The following is a 22,352-nucleotide window of genomic DNA, read 5'->3' as shown; positions in this document are numbered from 1 at the left end:
AATTTTGCTAAGAATATTTTTTTCGATAAAATTACTCGAAAAATATTGACTTAGTTTAAAAATTATATAGAACAAAAGTTTCTAAGAGTTGATCAGTTGATCCATTTTGGGACTTAAGTACCTTAAACGCGCTTTTTTACCCCCGAGAAGGGGTAACTGTAACTGTCACCCCCCAAGTAAAAGCAACCAACGGTACAAGTTCAATTGAAGTAGACAGTAAGTAGAACCTAAAACCACATTTTCATGCAATTCGGAGTTGACTCTGAAAATTACACTCCTAAACGGTCATTTACTGGGCTATTGTTGTTTATTTGTCCCGATCTACAACTCTAAATCCCGATTTGTTTTTGCTTATGTACCGATTAAAAACAAATCGGACCTGGCAACACTAGTGGTAGGTGGCCAAAAATGCAACAAAAAAGTGCCATCATCAAATTAAGCAATGTGCAAAGCCTTGCTTGTCTCGGGATCACGGAGGCTATGAGGGGCACACCTACGGCAGCTATGGAGGCACTACTGGATATCCCTCCTTTACATATAACAATAAGAGGTGAGGCGAGAATGGGATATTATAGACTGCGAGAAAACCTGAGCAACGTACCAGTTAAATCAGGACATAGTAGAATAACGAATGAAACTAATGATGCCGAATGGATGGTGATTTCTAACCATATGACATCAAGATACAAGCCTGAAGTACCTTTTCAAGTGGACATTTGCCCACGAGACGAATGGGACAGAGGAAACTCTCGACCCAGACTGCAGGGTTACACCTGGTATACGGACGGGCCTAAAACTGCAGACGGTTCGGGCGCAGCAATATTCTGTAGTGGTGGAAATTTCAACATTTCTATTCCACTGGAAGAATATACCTCCGTATTTCAGGCAGAGATTTTTGCAATCTTGCAATGTGCAAGAGAAAACAACCTAAGGGCATTCGAACTGCAGCGGGTTAACATATGCACAGATAGCCAAGCAGCCATTGGGGCTCTTATAAACCCTAAGGTGCTAGGCTGGTGTGGGAATGTCGACAAGAACTTGACAGACTGGCACAACATAACAGTGTTATACTGGTATGGGTTCCAGGTCATCGGGGCATATACGGCAATGAAAGCGCTGATGCACTTGCCAAGAAAGCATCAGCTACAAAATACCTGGGTCCAGAGCTGACCGTGGGAGTGCCAAAAAGCACGGTCCGCGAACGAAAAACAGCCTGGATCCGAAGCCAACACAACTCACACTGGGAGAGTGTACCCGGTCAAACACATGGCAAGATGTATATCGGACGGATATGTGCTAGTAGGGCTGAGTTACTGCTGTAAACAAGCAAGAATCAGCTCAGAGTCATAACAGGTTTCTTCACTGGACATGCGCCAGTTAAGGGTCACCTGCATACAATGGGGCTGTTTCATGAAGACTTAAGCTGCAGACTCTGTATCAGAGAACCTGAAACAGTCAACCATATTTTGCATGACTGTGAGGCATTGGATCAGAAGCGGCAAACACTTTTCGGAGACATCGAAGTGACTCCAAATATATATGGCACCCACCCACTAGACCTGTACAAGCTTTTACAGGTTTCCAGAATTCTGGAATGAGTTTCATGAACGAATGGAAGATGTACAATAAGCCAAGTACCCCAGGCTGTGGGTAAAAAACGTGATATAATTCAGGACTTTTTGAAACCTATCAGGTGTTGTAAAGGACGATGCCAGGAATAACTTCTACTAAAATGTGACCAAAAATATTGTGAGCTTTTTTTGTTATTGCGATTTTCATTTGTTAAATTTGCAATTTTTAGAGATTTTTAAGTTTGCAGCTTAGGATATTGATTCTAGAGAAAAACTTTTTAATAGAAAGTTGTAGTAAATTAAAAAACCAACAATTTGAGCTACGGTAAGTTTAATTTCGTTTATTGGTTATTGCAAAACAGCCCGCGAAAGGTCCAAAGTGGCCGTTTTTTACAATTGCATTATTTATTGTACAAATAATTTTTTTATTTTTTAAAGCTTTAAAATGAAGATCTTTCAATTATAAACATAAAAAAATATTGTAAGGCCGGATTAACGAATTTGTTGCTTAGATATTATAAATTGTTTATCCCAAGAGGTCAAATGTCGAAGGCTATAACTTTTCGAAAAAAAATCGTAGAGAGTTGGTGAAACATCCAATCTACTTCTAAAGAGATATATTTTCATATTCTGATGTAAATAAATGCGTAAAACATTTTTAAACCTCTAATTTTTGGGTTTGACAATAAGGGGGCAAATTCGTTATAAACATTTAGAGCTGAAGCGGCCCTGTACATCCCATAAATTTTTAACTTACAGATTATTGTTGCTGAAGACGAAATGAAGATCTATAAAAAAATTAAAAATTTTTACGACTAACTGAAGCCGAGCTAAATGTTGGGTTTGAAAATAAGGGGGCAAATTTCGTTATAACCATTTAGAGCTGAAGCGGCCCTGTACATCCTATGAGTTTCTAACTTACATATTATTGTTGCTGATGACGAAACGAAGATTTATAAAAAAATAAAAATTTTCTACAACTAACTGAAGCCGAGATAATTGCTTCTTTTTTCTTAAATCATAGTGCCTTTATTTAAAACAATTAAGAAATTATTTTACAGTCATTGACTAAAGAAAGACTTATATTATCTTAAAATAAAAATTATTATAAAATATAGTTAAATATAATTATTAAAAATTATTTTTAAAATCGGTGCTTTTGCGAGCGGCCGAATTTTGCAAATCGCCAGGCTCGCTTCAAATCCGCGCGCTCGGAAAATTTTTACGTAACTTGTATTAAATTTTGACCGAAAACAATTTAATAATATTACCATTATAATATACAGTCTATTTACCACTGTACTTGTTTTTCTTGATAAACTTTTATATGTGAAATCTCATTTCTGAAGAAATAATATTACAAAAATGATACATATATATGAAATATATAACTCAAAAGTGTTCAACTAGTGAATGCAGAGGTTTACTCGATCATTTAGGTTGGCAATTAAAAAAAAGAAGTCGGCTACTCCATTGGTTTAATAGAAGACGTTTCGCTTTATATTTCTAAAGCTTCATCAGTTCTCTAAAATACAAAAGATGACAAAGAGTTTATAAGCAAGTCTATACATAATATGTTTATAGTCTATAACTTACAACTCAATATGTAGATTTTTTTAAGATGTTGTGTGAACTGTACAATTTATTCAACATTTGGAACTAACTTAAACAAAAAAAAAACTGTGCAATTATTAATGTTCATATTCGAAGATACGAAGATTTAAATCGAACATTTGCCTTCATTTAATGATCTTTCTCCAAAGAAGACAAACAAAGCACTGATGCACTGATTGATTGCAGGCTACGCTAACGAAAAATTTTCAAGGGCCATATGTCACCAAATTCCAATCAACAGCGGCGCGGTGGTTGAGACACACATTTTGAACTTCTACGGGGGTCATGAAAAAATTATTTGGATGGGTGGATTTGTATAGCGGAAATATTTGTGTTTTTTTGACTTGGAAATACGTGGTGATTGTGTTATTAATTTAATGGAAATAGCCACATTTTGAATATAAAAAAAAGAAAGAATTATATTCTAAATTATTTTTCTTTCTTTTTTTTTATATTCAAAATGTGGCTATTTCCATTAAATTAATAACACAATCACCACGTATTTCCAAGTCAAAAAAACACAAATATTTCCGCTATACAAATCCACCCATCCAAATAATTTTTTCATGACCCCCGTAGAAGTTCAAAATGTGTGTCTCAACCACCGCGCCGCTGTTGATTGGAATTTGGTGACATATGGCCCTTGAAAATTTTTCGTTAGCGTAGCCTGCAATCAATCAGTGCATCAGTGCCAGGGTTGCCAATTTAGTAGATTTTCTACTAGATCTAGTAGAATTTCTTGTGATTTAGTGGGAAAATTTTAAATCTAGTAGATTTTAGAATCTGGTAGAAAATATAGTAGATTTTAGTAGGTTTTGGTTGTAAGAAAGGAATCTTTTATTTTGACAAATGACAATGACATTAAATATTTTTATTTTTGTAAAAAATTATAAAAATAACCTCTAAAATGTGCTAAAATTCTATTTTTGTTACCTGTAATATATATAACAAGTAAAAAGATCATGAAAAAGAGTAAAACGTTGAATTTAATTAGTATTTTGTCATTTAAAGAGCAATATAACCCATAATACTCATCCTACAATATTATGGAAGTGCATTTAGAAAAAATACTCTATTTTAGGAGTTATCAAATACTTTTGCATATTATGGATTATGGGCACATAAAATGGGGAATTTATGGACAATGTATTGTTAGGGAATATCCAGTTCTCAACTACCTATTAATGACACCATAGCAGAATCTTCGACAGCAGTTGAAGTGCTTTTTAATCAATCATAAATTGCTTCAATTGTTATTGAAAGAAGGTTTGGTATTTTAAAGAGATTTTTCGTATTAATATGTGAAATGAGATGCAATGCAACATACCTTTTGTTCCAATAATAGCAGCTTTACAAATATTGCAGTTGTTTAGAGAAAACATTGAAATATTGGCAACTGAGCCTGCGGTTAATAATTCGAACAAACTGTGGCAGTACCTTTATACATTTTTAACCAGGAGAAAGTCTAGTGCAACTTTTTGTGTAATGTGTGTTTGTTTGTTTTAAAATGTTGCCATTTAAGGCAAATACAGTAAAACCTCCGTTAACCGAAACCTTTTTAACCAAAACATCGTTTAACCGAAATGGCTGACAGTTTCAATAATTTTGTCAATATAAAGGAAATTAATCAAAAAGCAATAAAATCAAGGAAAATGAACATGTTTAGAGTGTTTTTTAAAGAATTCTTCTATTTTCTTTTGTGTTTCCCTTTGACAATGATGTTTTGTAGCTATATCTCTCCAATACTATGTAATTTGATAAAAGAAGAGTACAAAAACAATGTCATTTTTAACTGAAATTCTTGTTATCCAAAACAGCCTACCCCCAATTATTTTGGTTAACGGAGGTTTTACTGTAAATGGCTAATGTTGATAATATTGTTATGACAGTTCCGTAGATTGTTCCTACATAGAAAGAGTCCCTCGACGTGAAAGAAGAAGTAGTCACGTACGAGAATATTCTGGATGTCATGGAATAACCCAGAAATGTCTGGTGACATCTAGAACGTCAGAAAACTATATAAACATTATGTGTTTGACATTCTATAGTTCAGTTGTAATTCAGATTTAGTAGTCGACAGTTGTCAGTTTGTTAAAGTTTATATTGTATTTGAGTTTGAATAAAGTTACTTTGAAAAAGTTGTAACATTGGTGACAGCGGTGGGATTTAAGAGATATTGAAGAAGATATTGAGAATTGTTTATGGTAAATACCAGATCATCTAAAGTTGAGAAGGAAATGGATACATCCGGACCACCAGCATGGTTTTTAAAAATGAAAGAAAATGAAGAGAAACGTAGGCAAGAAGAGAAAGAAAATGAAGAGAAACGTAGGCAAGAAGAGAAAGAAAATGAAGAGAAACGTAGGCAAGAAGAGAAAGAGGAAGATAAAAAGCTTAGAAAAGAAGAGGAGGAGAGGCGTAGACAAGCAGAGGTAGAAATTATGAATAGTTTGTCCCAAATTCACGAGCATTTTCAGTTAGAGGTAAGTCGAATTACTAATAAAATAGATATATTAGAAGAAAAACAAAACTGTTTAGATAATAAAATAGAACAACAACAAAATTATTTAGAAAACAAAATAGACCAACAACAAAATCATTTAGAAAATAAAATAGAACAGCAACAAAACGATTTAAAGCAGCAACAAAACGATTTGAAATATAGTTTAGAAAAACAAATAGTAGAGTTAGCAAACAAAATTAATACCCAAGCTTCTTTATCTCATATTGTTTCAGTTACTAATGTCGAATCCGAACAAACAGCCCTTTCCTCTTCCATCGTTGATCCAGGCATAATTAGAAGTAGCAAAATTTTAAAACCACCCACGTTTGATGGCCAAACAGCGTGGGAAACTTATCGTTTCCAATTTGAAGCTGCAGCTAAAGCAAATGGCTGGACTGAAAGAGAAATGGCAGCTTCCTTGGTGGTGTCGCTTCGAGGTCAGGCAGCAACCGTCCTTCAATTTCTTCCTCAGGATTCACCTAGTTATGACTCACTTGTTCAAGCTTTAGAAACAAGATATGGCCAACAACATCTGAAGCAGGTTTTTCAAAGTCAGCTTAAAGTTCGGTATCAAAAACATAACGAGAGCCTACAAGAATTTGAAGCTGATATTAAAAGATTACTACATTTGGCATACCCTCAGGCACCTAAAGATTTTCTTGAACAAATCGGTATACAGGCATTCATAGACGGACTACATGATATCGAAATGCAACAGGCTCTCCGATTACAACACCACAAAACGCTAAATGGAGCACTAGTTTCAGCCCAGGAGTTTGAAGCGGCTAAAAGTATTTCAAGATCTCGCCCAAGATTAAAAGAAATAAGATTTCGAGAAGATGAACAAGTTCCTACCACAGATAATCAACAACCTATTTTGTCCCAGATGTTGAACATACTCCAAAATCTTCAACAAAATCAACAAAAAGCTCAAAATCAAAACAGAAGATGTTTTAACTGCGGAAGAATTGGACATTTGCAGGTCAATTGTAGAAGTGGATCCAAGCGAGAAAAGAAGAATACAATAATGATGTCAGAAGGTCGCCTAGATCGACATCCAGAAGCCCATCATATAGTCCTACTAGAAATATTAGTAGAGATAGGTATGTAAGAAGTCGATCTCCTACAACTGACCACAGATATTCAAACAATAGCCAGGGAAACGAATAAAAGTCGACACTAAGGGGCGGGCGTCGGCTGAATCTAATAAAAGCCCCCAAATTCGCAGTTATACTTTCAACAAAAATGAACAGAACTTATTACTTAAGGGCTACGTTGACAATCAAAAATGCACTTTTCTTATTGATACCGGTGCAACAAGATCTTTTGTTCGCAAAGAACTTCTGAACAGAAAACTACAGCCATGTAAAACAAACTTAGTTCTTGAAACAGCTTCAGGTCAAACTATTCCAATTCATGGAGAAGTAACGGCGACCATAAAGATTGGCAACACCTTGATAAAACACATATTTCTTGTAGCCGATATTAAAGATGAATGCATTCTTGGAATGGACATTATGCAAAACAAATTTATCATAGATCTTCAAAATAAAATTTTGTTTATTGAAAATGAAGAAATAGTCCTAAATTTTGAAGAGTCTACACCTCAAGTAAGAGTTATAGTTAGTGAAGATACAGAAATTCCTCAAAATTCTGAAAGTATAGTCCTGGCGAGACTGAGTCAAAAACCTGAAGGTTTACATTTCGGCGTTGTTGAAAGCGAGGAACTTGTTAATGACGGAATCTTGATAGCCAGATGCCTCGTGAATGTAGATGAGATAATTCCAGTAAGGGTTGCTAATTTGTCCAAAAAGCCTTTTAAGTTGAAGAAAGAACAACAAATAGCACTCTGTACGCCAATAGAAAAAATAATCAAGTGCGAAAAGTATTTGAAAAAGAATACAGCTTTAAGTTACCAAGTTGACGCTAACCTGGCGAAAGAACTGATCAAAAATGTTGATCACTTAACAACTGAAGAAGTAGAAAAAGCTAATGAATTTATTAATGAAAACTACGACATTTTTGAATCCGAGAAATCTACAGGGCGTACTAGTCTAGTTCAATATAGAATCGATACTGGAGATGCAAGACCAATTCGTCAAGCCCCACGCAGATTACCGTTTGCTAGACAAAAAGAAGTTGAAAACATAATACAAGACATGATAAATTCCGATATCATCGAAGAAGCTTCGGGCCCCTGGTGTTCACCAGTAGTCTTAGTAACTAAGAAAGACGGATCTACTCGTTTTTGTGTAGACTACAGAAGATTAAACCATGTTACACAAAAGGACAGTTATCCATTGCCACGAATAGATGATACACTAAACACTTTATCAGGTGCTAAATGGTTTTCGACTCTAGATTTAAAAAGTGGCTACTGGCAAGTAGAAGTACATCCTGATGATCGAGACAAAACAGCTTTTTCAACTGGCCGTGGTCTCTACAGGTTTCAGGTTCTACCATTTGGTCTTTGTAATGCTCCAGCTACGTTTGAACGCCTGATGGAAATGGTTTTAAGAGGACTTACTTGGAAAACATGTCTAGTATATCTTGATGATATAATGATTATGTCCAAAACCTTTGATGAACATCTGAAAAACTTAAGCGAGGTATTTGAAAGACTGCGAAATGCCAACTTAAAGCTTAATTATAAGAAATGTTCACTATTTCAAAGAGAAGCGTACTATCTAGGACATATCGTTTCAGCAGATGGAATTAAAACTGATCCAGAGAAGATTTCAGTTATTAAAGATTGGCCTAAACCAGGAAATAAAAAAGAAATTAGAAGTTTTCTTGGACTCTGTTCATATTACCGAAAATTCATAAAAGATTTTGGCCGCATCGCTAAGCCTCTTTATCGACTAACCGAAAACAACATTGAATTTGACTGGACACCGGATTGTCAAAATGCCTTCGTAGATTTAAAAAAACTACTTACAACAGCACCTATCCTAGCCTATCCACGAGAAGATGGAAAATTTCTGTTGGATTGTGACGCATCTCAGCATGGTATTGGCGCTGTTTTATCACAAGAACAGGAAGGTGAAGAAAAAGTTATTGCATATTTTAGTAAAACCATAGGAAAGGCAGAAAAGAATTATTGCGTTACCAGAAAAGAGCTCCTAGCTATTATAAAAGCCCTAGAACACTTTCATACCTTCCTTTATAACAGAAATTTTACAATCAGAACAGACCATAGCGCTTTGCAGTGGCTAATGAATTTTAAAAAGCCAGAAGGACAAGTGGCTCGATGGATAGAGAGACTCCAACAGTATAACTTCGACATAGTACATCGAAAAGGGCGTCTCCATAACAATGCCGATATTCTTTCTAGGCGACCCTGTTTAGAACGACAATGCCAGTACTGTAAAAGACTTGAAGAAAAAGAGAGCGTAACTGAAGAAGTAAGTCTCTGCATGACCACGGTTGAACAGGAAGAAGATAATGATCAGACTTCCCTGGAAAACATTAAGAAGAGTCAAAAGAAAGATAATGACTTAAGAGTCATACGAGAATGGCTTAGAAATGGAGTAAGACCTCTTTGGCAGGAAATATCTAAATATAGTCGAATTATAAAGGCGTACTGGGCTCAATGGGAATCTTTGCATCTTTCGAATGGTCTATTATATCGGAAGTGGGAAAGTCCCGATGGAGTACGTATAGTTCAACAAGTGGTACTGCCAAAATCACACATTAAAAGTGTGTTGCAAGAACTTCATAGCAGCCTGTGTGGAGGACATTTTGGGGTAAAAAGAACACTGGCCAGGGTTCGAGACAGATTTTATTGGATCAATTGTCGCCGAGATGTAGAAGAATGGTGTAAGAAATGCGACTTATGTAACGGTAGAAAAGGCCCTAGAACAAGAAGTCGTGGTAAAATGGCACAATATCTTTCCGGAGAGCCTTTTGAACGACTTGCAGTTGATATTCTCGGTCCACTTCCAACGACAGAGAGAGGTAACAAGTACTTAATGGTTGCAATGGATTATTTTTCAAAATGGCCTGAAATTGCACCTCTTCCTAATCAAGAAGCGACGACTGTAGCAGAAGCATTCATAACACACGTCGTATCAAGACATGGAGTTCCTTTAGAGTTGCATTCTGATCAGGGACGAAATTTTGAATCCGAATTATGGCAAGAATTAATGAAAATCTTGGGTATTAAGAAAACTCGAACTACGCCTCTCCACCCACAATCAGACGGAATGATCGAAAGACATAATAGAACTATTTGTCAATACCTCTCAATGTTTGTTGCTGATAATCAAAAAGATTGGGATACCCTAATACCTCTATTCCTGTTAGCCTACAGAAGTTCTGAACATGAAGCAACCGGTTATTCTCCATCAATGATGATCACCGGAAGAGAAATGAAGCTTCCTCAAGATCTTATTTTCGGAAAATTGCCTACCTGTGAAGAAGAACCTTCATCCCTGACGTACCTAGAAAGCTTAAGAGAAAAACTGGAAAAAGTCCACGAATTTGCTCGTAAAAGTTTGAAGCTTCAAAGTGATAAAGCCAAGTCCAGGTTCGATGTGCAAGCTACAGGGACAACTTTCGAAAGAGGTGATCCAGTATGGCTATACAATCCCACACGCAAGAAAGGACTTTGTCCGAAACTTCAACGAAACTGGGAAGGCCCGTACACCGTCTTAAAGAAAATAAATGATCTGGTCTACCGCATCCAGTTTTCAGCGAGAAGTAAACCCAAGGTAGTTCACATTGAGAGATTAGCCCCATATCATGGAACTGATCCACCCTGTTGGCTTCAACCAGACCCTGATAGACCAGTTATTCGAGGCGAATAACTATAAAGGAGGGAGCAGTGTTATGACAGTTCCGTAGATTGTTCCTACATAGAAAGAGTCCCTCGACGTGAAAGAAGAAGTAGTCACGTACGAGAATATTCTGGATGTCATGGAATAACCCAGAAATGTCTGGTGACATCTAGAACGTCAGAAAACTATATAAACATTATGTGTTTGACATTCTATAGTTCAGTTGTAATTCAGATTTAGTAGTCGACAGTTGTCAGTTTGTTAAAGTTTATATTGTATTTGAGTTTGAATAAAGTTACTTTGAAAAAGTTGTAACAATATATTATTTTTCTTGGACTACAGTTTGTTAATAAATTTATAAATACATAGGTACATGATATTGGTGTTTGATTTGAAGTATCATTTAAAGTATGTTATATCACATTCCGTTAAAAGAACTTCCACAGCTAGCAAAAATGTATGAATAAACAAATTGTTTTAAAGGACAAAAAAATAATAAGTAAAGGAATTGGATTTATGGTGTTTTTTTTATAGCACATTTAAATAAACAAATGCTGATGGCATGCAAATGAAAGTGTCATACTTTTGGTCTTAGTTCAAAACTTTATAGATTCCAATGCATAAAGTATTAAAATTTAAAAAATAAATACTTAAACCTTTGTTTTATTGTATTAACCTGTTTATATTGTTAATACCATTTATGTTATATATCTGTTGTATTAAACTCCTACTTTTGAATCCAGCATTTTAACAAATTCTAAACTTTTCCACAATGTCTCGTCTCAAGAATGATATTTGTGCATTCAAATTAGTTTACATTGCATCTTAAATACCTTAGATTGCATATCAACCAAAGGATAACATGGAACAAACACCTCTAAATGAAATGCAGGCAGTTGGATCTCAAGTTCAGACAAATGTACTGGCTCCTTGGTAGGATATCCAAATTGTCATTAAATATCAAATTACTACTATACAAAGCCATGTTGAAATCAATTAGGATGTATGGTATCCATCTCTGGGATTGTGCTAAATTAACACACATCACAACCATACAGAGATTTCAATCAAAAGTCCTTAGACCAATTACTGGCGCACCCTGGTATGTCAGTAATCTCACAATGATCTGAATATTCCCTTCGTAATACATGAAATACAGCGTAAAGTGACCAACCATGAAAGTCGAACAAGAAACCAAGACAACGAACTGATCAAACATATCTACCAATGGACGAATACACACAAGACTCAAGCGAACGTGGCTACAAGATTTAATAAAACAGTGAAATAAACCTATAAGACAAGCATCATTGGATGCTCCTCCTTCCTTGCTTAAAATTTCATTCAAACTTACTTAAAACTTTTAAGAAATTGATTGTAAATAAAAGTTCATAAGGAGAAAAAAATATATACAAATGTTATTTTAATTCCGATATACCTACCTTTAAAGACATTACAAAAGACAGCAAACATACCATTGTAGGTTTAGAATTAGAGGAAATTGAAAATATTTTAAGTAGTTGAGTAAATGTTGTTTAAGTAAATGAATTTTGTACAAAATATACGATTTGATATTTTTTTGCCTAGAACTTATAGTTGTCTTTTACATGTTTACATATGGATGCCTCAGAAGTCAAACGGTGTAAGTCACATTCTCCCTAAAAATGACTTATGGGATACAACACTTATAATATAATATTATTATTTCCTTGTTTGTATTTATGAATATGTTACCCATATTATAATAAATAGAGACACTTTATTTCATTTTAATAACTACTTATCCTTTCAGTTAAATACAACTTATTTTTACCTACATATTTCTTCTTAGAGAGGATATTTTTGTGATATGTGCAATCATATGAAATTGCCAATGCTTGCAGACTTGCAACATTTTATCAGTAGGGGTTTATTGAGAGTTAGAAATGAACTCTAATGCACTATTTTTACTGGAAATAAGCTATAATTTTATATTAAAATCAGTTTACAATTCAAAACGTTAAACTAACTTAATTTTGAAGTAAAATTTTTGATAGTAAACTGTGTTAAGCACAAGAAAGTGACGTTAAAAAAATTAAATGTACAAAATGTATTAGAATTTAAAAAAAAGGGTAGTTCTTAATCAATGGTATTAGTTAAATCAACTTGTTTCTCTTGTTTTCACCACTTTCTCCTAGAGAGGATATACTTTTCTATAGAATAAGTGTTTAACATTTTTTTAATTATTTTTTAGAAGTTTCAATTATGTTGTTTATGTGTGGTTTATGTAAATATAAAAATTATTATATTTTAAATAAACATGGTTTTTGTTGTTTTTAACATATAATAACCTGTCATCTGTCATTTCTTCTTCTTTTCTAGCTGTCATCTGTCATTTCTTCTTCTTTTTTGGGCTGTCATCTGTCATTTCTTCTTCTTTTTTGGCTGTCAAGTGTCATTTTGTGAGCAAATAATTTAGTAGAATTTTTGGTAGATTTTATCCTCCATCTAGTAGAATTTAGTAGATTTTATACCTAAATCTAGTAGAAAACGACGTTCGGTCGTTGGCAACCCTGATCAGTGCTTTGTTTGTCTTCTTTGGAGAAAGATCATTAAATGAAGGCAAATGTTCGATTTAAATCTTCGTATCTTCGAACATGAACATTAATAATTGCACAGTTTTTTTTTTTGTTTAAGTTAGTTCCAAATGTTGAATAAATTGTACAGCTCACACAACATCTTAAAAAAATCTACATATTGAGTTGTAAATTATAGACTATAAACATATTATGTATAGACTTGCTTATAAACTCTTTGTCATCTTTTGTATTTTAGAGAGCTGATGAAGCTTTAGAAATATAAAGCGAAACGTCTTCTATTAAACCAATGAAGTAGCCGACTTCTTTTTTTTAATTGCCAACCTAAATGACCGAGTAAACCTCTGCATTCACTTGTTGAATACTTTTGATTTATAAATTGACGGTCGCATTATTTACAATGAAATATATAACTATATTTTTAATTTTTTCATTGTTATATAAATATAATAATAATGTTACTTCTTATTAGACAATATAAAACTGTTTCTTCTGGTAGTGACTATCCGTTTTGGATGTTCTCGACCATCATGGCAATTTGGCAAACCCCATTTGGAAACTGAGAACCAGGAAGGCGAAGGATTACCTTGCTAGAAAATTTACGTACGCGTCGTTCAACACATCAACTACAAATCTTTTTATAGCAGCAGTACCGATTTAGTGAGCAAGTACAGATTGCCATGATGGTCGCCAACATCCAAAACGGATAGTCACTACAAGAAGAAAATTTTTTATATTGTATAATAAGAAGTACCATTATTATTATTATATTTATAAAACAATGAAAAAATTAAAAATATAGTTATATATTTCATATAATGAAAGTCGCGACCCACTAGTGGGTCGCGGACAGATTTCAGGTGGGTCGCGGCGTGGCTCTTACAGTAGCTGAGTGGCGTTCAGAGTACAGAATAGCGTATCATCATGGGTGAGGGTTGGGTCGCGAATATGAAAAAACATCAGAAGGTGGGTCGTCAAACATAAAAGGTTGGGAACCACTTATACAGGGTGTCCCGAAAAGATTGGTCATAAATTATACCACACATTCTGGGGTCAAAAATAGTTCGATTGAACCTAACTTACCTTAGTACAAATGTGCTCATAAAAAAAGTTACAGCCCTTTAAAGTTACAAAATGAAAATCGATTTTTTTCAATATATCGAAAACTATTAGAGATTTTTTATTGAAAATGGACATGTATCATTCTTATGGCAGGAACATCTTAAAACAAAATTATAGTGAAATTTGTCCACCCCGTAAAAGTTTATGGGGATCTTGTTCCCTTAAACCCCCCCAAACTTTTGTGTACGTTCCAATTAATTCATTATTGTGGTACCATTAGTTAAACACAACGTTTTTAGAACTTTTTGCCTCTTAGTATTTTTTCGATAAACCAGTTTTTATTGAGATGCGGCTTCTTTTTTAATATATTTACGTAACAATTTTATGGGGGTTTTGTTCCTTTAAACCCCCCAAATATTTGTGTACGTTCCAATTAAACTATTATTGTAGTACCATTAGTTAAACACAGTGTTTTTAAAACTTTTGCCTCTTAGTCTTGTTTTCATAAGTCACCTTTTATCGAGATGTAGCTTCTTTTTCAAAATATACCTAAAAATGTAAATTATAAATAAATTTTCAGATTATTAACAGGTCTCTATAATCGTACTTAACCATATACAAATATGTGGTGGATTCGACAAATATTCAAAATATCTCGATACACACTGGCTAAAAAGTACTAAGAGGCAAAAAAGTTTTAAAAATAATGTGTTTAACTAATGGTGCCACAATAATAATTTAATTGGCACGTACCCAAAAGTTTGGGGGGGGGGGGGGTTTAAGGGAACAAAACACCCATAAAATTTTTATGGGGTACACAAATTTTACTTAATTTTTTTTTTAAAATGTTGCTGCCATAAAAATGCCACATGTCTATTTTCAATAAAAAATCTCTGAGAGTTTTCGATATATGAAAAAAAATCGATTTTCATTTTGTAACTTTAAAGGGCTGTAACTTTTTTTGTGTGCACTATTGTATATAGGTAAGTGAGGTTCAATCAACTTATTTTTGACCCCAGAATCTGTGGTATAATTTATGACCAATCTTTTCGGGACACCCTGTATAATGTATCATTTTTGTAATATTATTTTCTTTCTTTAGTCAATGACTGTAAAATAATTTTTTAATTGTTATAAATAAAGGCACTACGATTTAAAAAAAAAAGGAACAATTATCTCGGCTTCAGTTGGTTGTAGAAAATTTTTATTTTTTTATAAATCTTCGTTTCGTCTTCAGCAACAATAATCTGTAAGTTAGAAACTCATAGGATGTACAAGGCCGCTTCAGCTCTAAATGTTTATAACGAAATTTGCCCCCTTATTTTCAAACCCAATATTTAGCTCGGCTTCAGTTGGTCGTAGAAATTTTTAATTTTTTTATAAATCTTCGATTCGTCTTCAGCAATAATAATCTGTAAGTTAAAAACTTATAGGATGTACAGGGCCGCTTCAGCTCTAAATGTTTATAACGAAATTTGTCCCCTTACTTTCAAACCCAAGAATTAGAGGTTTAAAAATGTGTTACGCATTTATTTACATCAGAATATGAAAATATAACTCTTTAGAAGGAGGTTGGATGTTTCACCAACTCTCTACGATTTTTTTTCAAAAAGTTATAGCTTTCGACATTTGACCTCTTGGGATAAACAATTTATAATATCTAAGCAACAAATTCGTTAATCCGGCCTTACAATTCTTTTTATGTTTGGAATTGAAAGATCTTCATTTTAAAGCTTTAAAAAATAAAAAAAATGATTAGTACAATAAATAACGCAATTGTAAAAAACGGCCATTTTGGACCTTTCGCAGGCTGTTTTGCAATAACCAATAAACGGAATTAAACTTACCATAGCTCAAATTGTAGGTTTTTTAATTTACTACAACTTTCTATTAAAAAGTTTTTCTCTAGAATCAATATCCTAAGCTGCAAACTTAAAAATCTTTAAAAATTGCAAATTTAACAAATTAAAATCGCAATAACAAAAAAAGCTCACAATATTTTTGGTCACATTTTAGTAGAAGTTATTCCTGGCATCGTCCTTTACAACACCTGATAGGTTTCAAAAATTCCTGAATTATATCCTGAAATCGACCTATTTTTCACCCACAGCCTGGAGTAAAGTGGCTACAGTACACCCGGTTCACAACACAGATGGCTTCCTTCCAGGGGAAAAAACGTAATCTTTCATTCTGCGTATTAATTTTTCAAAAATACTTATTAGTTTTCTCAGGCTTCGAAAAAAACGAATGTTTTTAAATAGCATCGTATAGCATTGAAGCCGAAAGTTTGCGCCTATCCCCTTAAACAATGTGTAATTGTTTAAATATAAATTTTATTTATTGTTAATAAAATTTTTATTTTCTTGTGCAACTATATTTCTATTACTTAAATAATTAATACATTTAAAAAAGTTACTATTATTATTAAATTATATTTAGGGGCCCGAAAATTGTGTAGTGCCTCGGGCCTGATTTGAAGTAAAATAGGCTCTGCTGAGTACTAAGGAAGTAGACATTCTGTTAGATTTTTATCTATAATAGATAAGCGGACAGGTGATCAATGCAAATTGTAGATTCTCCCATGTCCGCTATTTATCGGTCTGTTTACTTTATAAATTTTAAAAAGCTCAGATTACAGATAGTCGAGGAAATGAAGCATTTTGGCTCGCAATTTTTTCGTTCAGCATGGATTTACTTGAAATTTTCACAGAAGGTAGGGAATAGTGCAAGGATCATTTTCTATATCATGCTGCTGTACGCTAAAACCTTGGGGGTAGTTGCCACCCCATCTCGGGGGTGGGAATTTTCGAGTTATTCGTGGTTGAGAGTAACAGTTTTTCGACGGAAAAATCGACTTTTGTATAGGGTTTTTTGAGAATAACTCGAAAAGTATGCATTTATTCAAAAAAACTGTAGAAATCAAAATTGTATCTTTTAGTAACGCAAACTAAACTGTTTTCTATAATATTTTTACGACCAATACAAACCGAGATACAGCATGATAAAGGTTAGCTTTTTTCGTCAAATGCATAACTTGAAATAATCAAAGCCAAATAACGTGAAAACTTTGCATTTTTCCAGGAAAACTTACATGATGTTTTTTCAAGCATACAATAAGATCTTTCAAAAAAATAATAAAAAGTTTCTAGCATAAAAATTGAGCAACTTATGATCAAAAAAAAGTCGGTACCTATTTTTCTCTACGGAAAAAACAGTGAAAACAACCCCCTAACTACCCTTGTAACTAAAAATTGGTCTTCGCCTTTCTGTAATTCCTTTTATATTTATATTATCAATACACCCAAGAAGTTTGACCTATTTAAAAGGCCTACTTTTAGAAAAATTGAAGTTTAAAAAAAATGTATTTTTGCAATTATGCATTTTTTATCATTTTCTTCAAAATATCTCCGAAAATACTGGAGATACGAAAAAAATGATAGACTACTAAATTGTAGCTTTTTTAATAGCTAAAATATTCTTATGCATAGATTTTCATTACAGTGAACAGTTAGCGAGATATAGCTCTTTAAAACATCTATTTACGAGCAAACACCCCCTTATTTGAGCCCTTTAAACCCACCTCAATTAAAAATTAAGGGATCTTACGGAATTTAATTTACACAGTCTTATTACTCCTCAAAAATCCTACAAAACTAATATTGAAAAATCTTTTTATCGCCAAAAATGAAGGAGCTATGTTTATCAAACTAATTTTTTTTTCGAAAAATTCGAATAGTCCCCTTTAGAGCATTTTCAATGTACCTATATAATACCACAGAGCCGGTTCGTATACTGAATGACTAAAAAACTATTTGTATGTGTATTTTTATATATTTTTAAATTCGTATTTTTGTGTAAATAAATGTTTTTCTAATTCTTTAATTCTACTTTTTTTCTGTATAGATCTATTAAATTGTCTACTTATAAAAATTGCAATGTTATTAAGGGTGGTTTTTAAGGGTTGAAGTATTATGATATTATATCCTAAAGCATAAAACAATCATTATTTAACCAGTCATTATCAAATTTTACCTATACGCTGTGAGCTCGTACGTAGAGGGGATATTTACAAATTCGCGAACGCCACTAGTGGCAAGTCTGTAAACGTTTACTGAAAATTTGACATAAATGTCAAAGTGATTAATTTAAAATTTAAATTAAAGATATTAATTATAAAAAATATTAGTTGGTCAAAGCTGTGGTATATATTTTTACCTTAAATATACTTACGTTTTAAATGCTGAATTTAAGTTTTTTTAAGGTTCCGTAATATGTAATTCTAAATTAATCTGCGCCATCTACAAGATAATTGTGAAAGTATCCGAAGTAAGAAATTCATATTTTATCAATAGAACGTCAAAATGATTAGCAAAATCTTAAAAAAAAACGATTACAATTTAATTACTTTTTTACGTTGTAAATACTAAGCGATAACAATTAAATAATAAATTTAAAAATTACCGGTGAAAGTTGAATTAGTAATCCGCCAGGAGCAACACCAGCGAAGCTCAGAGCGTATATTAAAGTTTACAATGTTTTTATATAATTTTTGACAATAAGGGTAGTTTACACCTCTAAAAATAATCAATGCCCTTGAGCATGATATAGAATATGAAGTGCAGGGTAAGATGATTCTAACCCCAAATTTTTATGTAAATTGATGCAAGCCGAAATTATTCTTTTAGGATAAGTAAACTTTTCATATATAGCTCCAACAAGGGTGGTTTTAAGGGTTGAAATATTGTGATATTATATCTTAAAGCACCAAACAATCATTATGTAACTAATAAGAAGCAAATGTTGACAATATTAAAGTTTAAAATGTTATTTTATAATTTTTTACAATTAGGGGTGTGTGTGTGTGTGTGTGAAAAAATGGCTTGGATGCGAGTCCGTTAGCCACAGATTTTTATTTTATTTTTACATCAATTTATTAGTTTTGTTATATTTATACGTATTTCACTTAAATGATTATATTTGTTTCTTTCAAGTAGTTTATGAGTAATTTAAATATTTCCATTTTATGACAACTGTAGATATTCTATACTAATTGGAAAATGAACTTGTGTTTGTCGTAAATTGTAATATAATTGATTTATATATCTCTCGTTAATTTTGCATTCCAAGAAAATATGGTTTAAATCTCTAATCGAAACATTATCACAAAAACATACTGATGAATTAATTATTCCTAATTTACAATTAGGGGTGGTTTTCACCCTTAAAAAATTAAAGGCGCACAACGGCTTAATATAGAAAATGAACTAGAGGGTGAAATGAGCCTAATCCCAAATTTTTGTACAAATCGATGCTGGACGAAAAAATTGCGAGGTTTTGCCATTTTTCCAACTTCATTTCCTCGACTAAGATAGCTACCAAGAACTCTGCATTCCGACCCAAAGGAGAATTTTCTCTTTTCTCTTGTTTAACTTTTTTAAGTTGTGTCTTAAATTTTACTTCAGAACAGAACACACAATAAAAAGGTCAAGATTTTGACATTGAATTTCTTAACGTTATTTGCGATTAACACAGCTTAGCTGGCGTGTAAGAGGGTTGAATGTGTATTGGTAAAATTTGCAAAAGTGGCGGGAGTTCAAAAGATATGCCTTTAGCAACCTGTAACGAGGAAAGATGAAGTTAATGTCGATAACGGTTAAAGTAAACTGTAAACTAATGGCTTAACCAAACCATTGGGCGATGCTAGGAATCTATTCTACTAATGCATCAAACAGTTTATCCATCTAAACCGCTATCATTTTGTATCATTTTGCACCGAGTATGGCGTGAAACAAAATATGTTAAATGTTCTTAATATTACAGGTTGATTGACTAGTGGGGTAAAGCTCACTAGATCCGCTATAGTAATAGATATCAATAAAAGTTAATAACAAAATTTTAGCCACCTTTGCGCTTCATATTACAAAATTAGTTAGAATGTTACAGGGTGTTCGATAACACAGTGGCAGATCAAACTTATGTTTTTTTAAATGGAACACCCTATATTTTATTTTAAATTCGAAATCCTGTTAACTTGTCCATCACAAAATATAAAGGTTTGTTATGTTACACAGGGTATTTACAAAGTTATAACCAATTTTGTATGAAAATCGGAACAAGTTCAACTCCCTGTATAAATAAAAATAAACACAACAGCAATGGTTTATTAATGCCATATTTTTTTATTTATTGTCGAAATTTTCAAGAAATATTGACATTGCTAATTTTCTTTATATCAAATACAGGGTGAGTCAAAACGCAAGTACATTATTTTCTCAGTAATGTTAAATGGAACACCCTGTATTTTATATCATAAATTTATCACCAATGTACTTTAATTTTTATATATAGGCCAAATTGATTAGTTTTCGAGATATTTTCATTTTTCAGCGCAAATTATTTTAGATGTCTAAATTTGCCTAAATTTTAAGTAAGCCATGACTGAATTGACAATTGACGATTAATGATTATCAATCCGGTAATCAATGTAACAATGTAGCAAATAAAGAAATAAAAATAATTTATTAGTAATACATTTTACAAAAAAAAAACACAACCACAACATGCAACATTTTTGAAACAATTAAAAACTACTTTTTTATGTAAATGTAACAAATAAAGAAAGAAAAGTAGTAATAAATTTTACAAAAAAAGACACAAACGCAAAATACAACATTTTGCGAAGACAATAATTAAACACTACTTTTGTTTGTAAATGTAACAATGTAACAAATAAAGAAAGAAACATAATTTATCAGTAATACATTTTGCAAAAAAACATGTTTGAAAAAATTAGAAGCTACTTTTAATAAAATATTTTTAATATTTAATTACATAAGGTGTTTAAAATTACCTCCTAACACATTTATGCACGCCTAAAAACGATCATTGATTGAGCTACGTACTCTACAAAGCATTTGTAAATTAACACATTGAAATACACTTTGTATTCTATTTTTCATCGCATTCCTTGTTGTTGGAGGTATTTTATAAACTTCATTATTAACGTAACCCCAAAAAAATCAGACCAGTTTATTAAATTCTGGTGATTTGGATGGCCACGCTACTGGTCCATTGAAAAATGAAAATATCTCGACAACTACTAAATTTAGACATAGGGAATGTTATCTAAAAATTAAAGTACGGTAATGGTACTTTTCAATAATGATATAAAATAGGTACAGGGTGTTCCATTTAAAATTACTGAGAAAATAATATACTTGCGTTTTGACTCACCCTGTATTTGATATAAAGAAAATTAGCAATATCAATAATTCTTGAACATTTTGACAATAAATAAAAAAATATGGCATTAATAAATCATTGCTGTTGTATCCTGTATAACATAATAAACCTTTATATTTTTGTGATGGAGCAGTTAACAGGATACGAATTTAAAATAAAATATAGGGTGTTCCATTTAAATAAACATAAGTTTGGTCTGCCCCTGTGTTATTGAACACCCTGTAACATTCTAACTAATTTTATAATGTGAAGCTCAAAGGTGACTAAAATTTTTGTTATTAACTTTTATTGCTATCTATTAGTATAGACCAGCGATACTCAACCTTTTTCTTTTCTGGGCCACATAGTAGCCATTGCAACAGCTTGCGGGCCGCAATCAAGGTGAAGTAGTATACAGTGTGTTTCATTGGGAAACGGGAATGTTTAACTGGTGAATAGAGGTAAATGAGGCGGTTCTAGACATACTGAATTTATTGCCCCACCAATTTTTATAACCGAGTTAAAGGGTGTTTTACCGATTTTGCCCATTTTTTCTGGACCCATAACTTTGGAACAGCCTTGTATATATTTTTAAGATTTGGTACACATATGTCACATTTAGAACCCAAACCACCCAACTACTAATCACAAGAAAAATCCAGACCCGGGTTAAACATAATTATAAATTCATTGTGACCTTGAAATAACATCCTGTATATTGAAATTTTCAAAACCCGTTTGCACATTTAAAAAGAGCACAAAAACTAATTTTAATGGTTCGCTTCTATTTTTTGTGCAGAAAATTTACTCGAACTTGCAAAACAAAAATATCGATATAATTTCAAAATTAATGTCATTAAATTGTTTGCGCAAAAAATTGAAGCGAGCAATTAAACTTAGTTTTTGTGCTCTTTTCAAATGTGCTAACGAATTTTGAAAATTTTAATATACAGGGTGTTGTTTCAAAGTCACAATTATTTAAATTTTTTTTTGTTAATCCGGACCTGAATTTTTCGTGTGATTACTA

The 22,352-nt window shown here is 32.6% G+C and overlaps 2 protein-coding genes across 4 annotated transcripts in view; both read left to right on the top strand.

Annotated features, from left to right (window-relative positions):
- The window catches only part of LOC114339548 (zinc transporter 2), a 151,645-nt gene that overhangs the window by 63,551 nt on the left and 65,742 nt on the right, over nucleotides 1-22,352 (top strand). The window lies entirely within an intron of this gene.
- On the top strand, nucleotides 5,088-6,037 carry LOC126887752 (101 kDa malaria antigen-like). The gene is made up of 2 exons (XM_050655552.1): nucleotides 5,088-5,668; nucleotides 5,922-6,037. The coding sequence occupies exons 1-2, from the start codon at nucleotides 5,387-5,389 to the stop codon at nucleotides 5,979-5,981; spliced, it is 342 nt and encodes a 113-aa protein (XP_050511509.1). The 5' UTR covers nucleotides 5,088-5,386; the 3' UTR covers nucleotides 5,982-6,037.

Source organism: Diabrotica virgifera, chromosome 7 (genome assembly GCF_917563875.1).
Source record: "Diabrotica virgifera virgifera chromosome 7, PGI_DIABVI_V3a".
In the NCBI taxonomy this organism is placed as follows: domain Eukaryota; kingdom Metazoa; phylum Arthropoda; class Insecta; order Coleoptera; family Chrysomelidae; genus Diabrotica; species Diabrotica virgifera.
The sequence above is the reverse complement of the archived record's forward strand: the minus strand, read 5'-3'. Positions and strand labels throughout refer to the sequence as shown.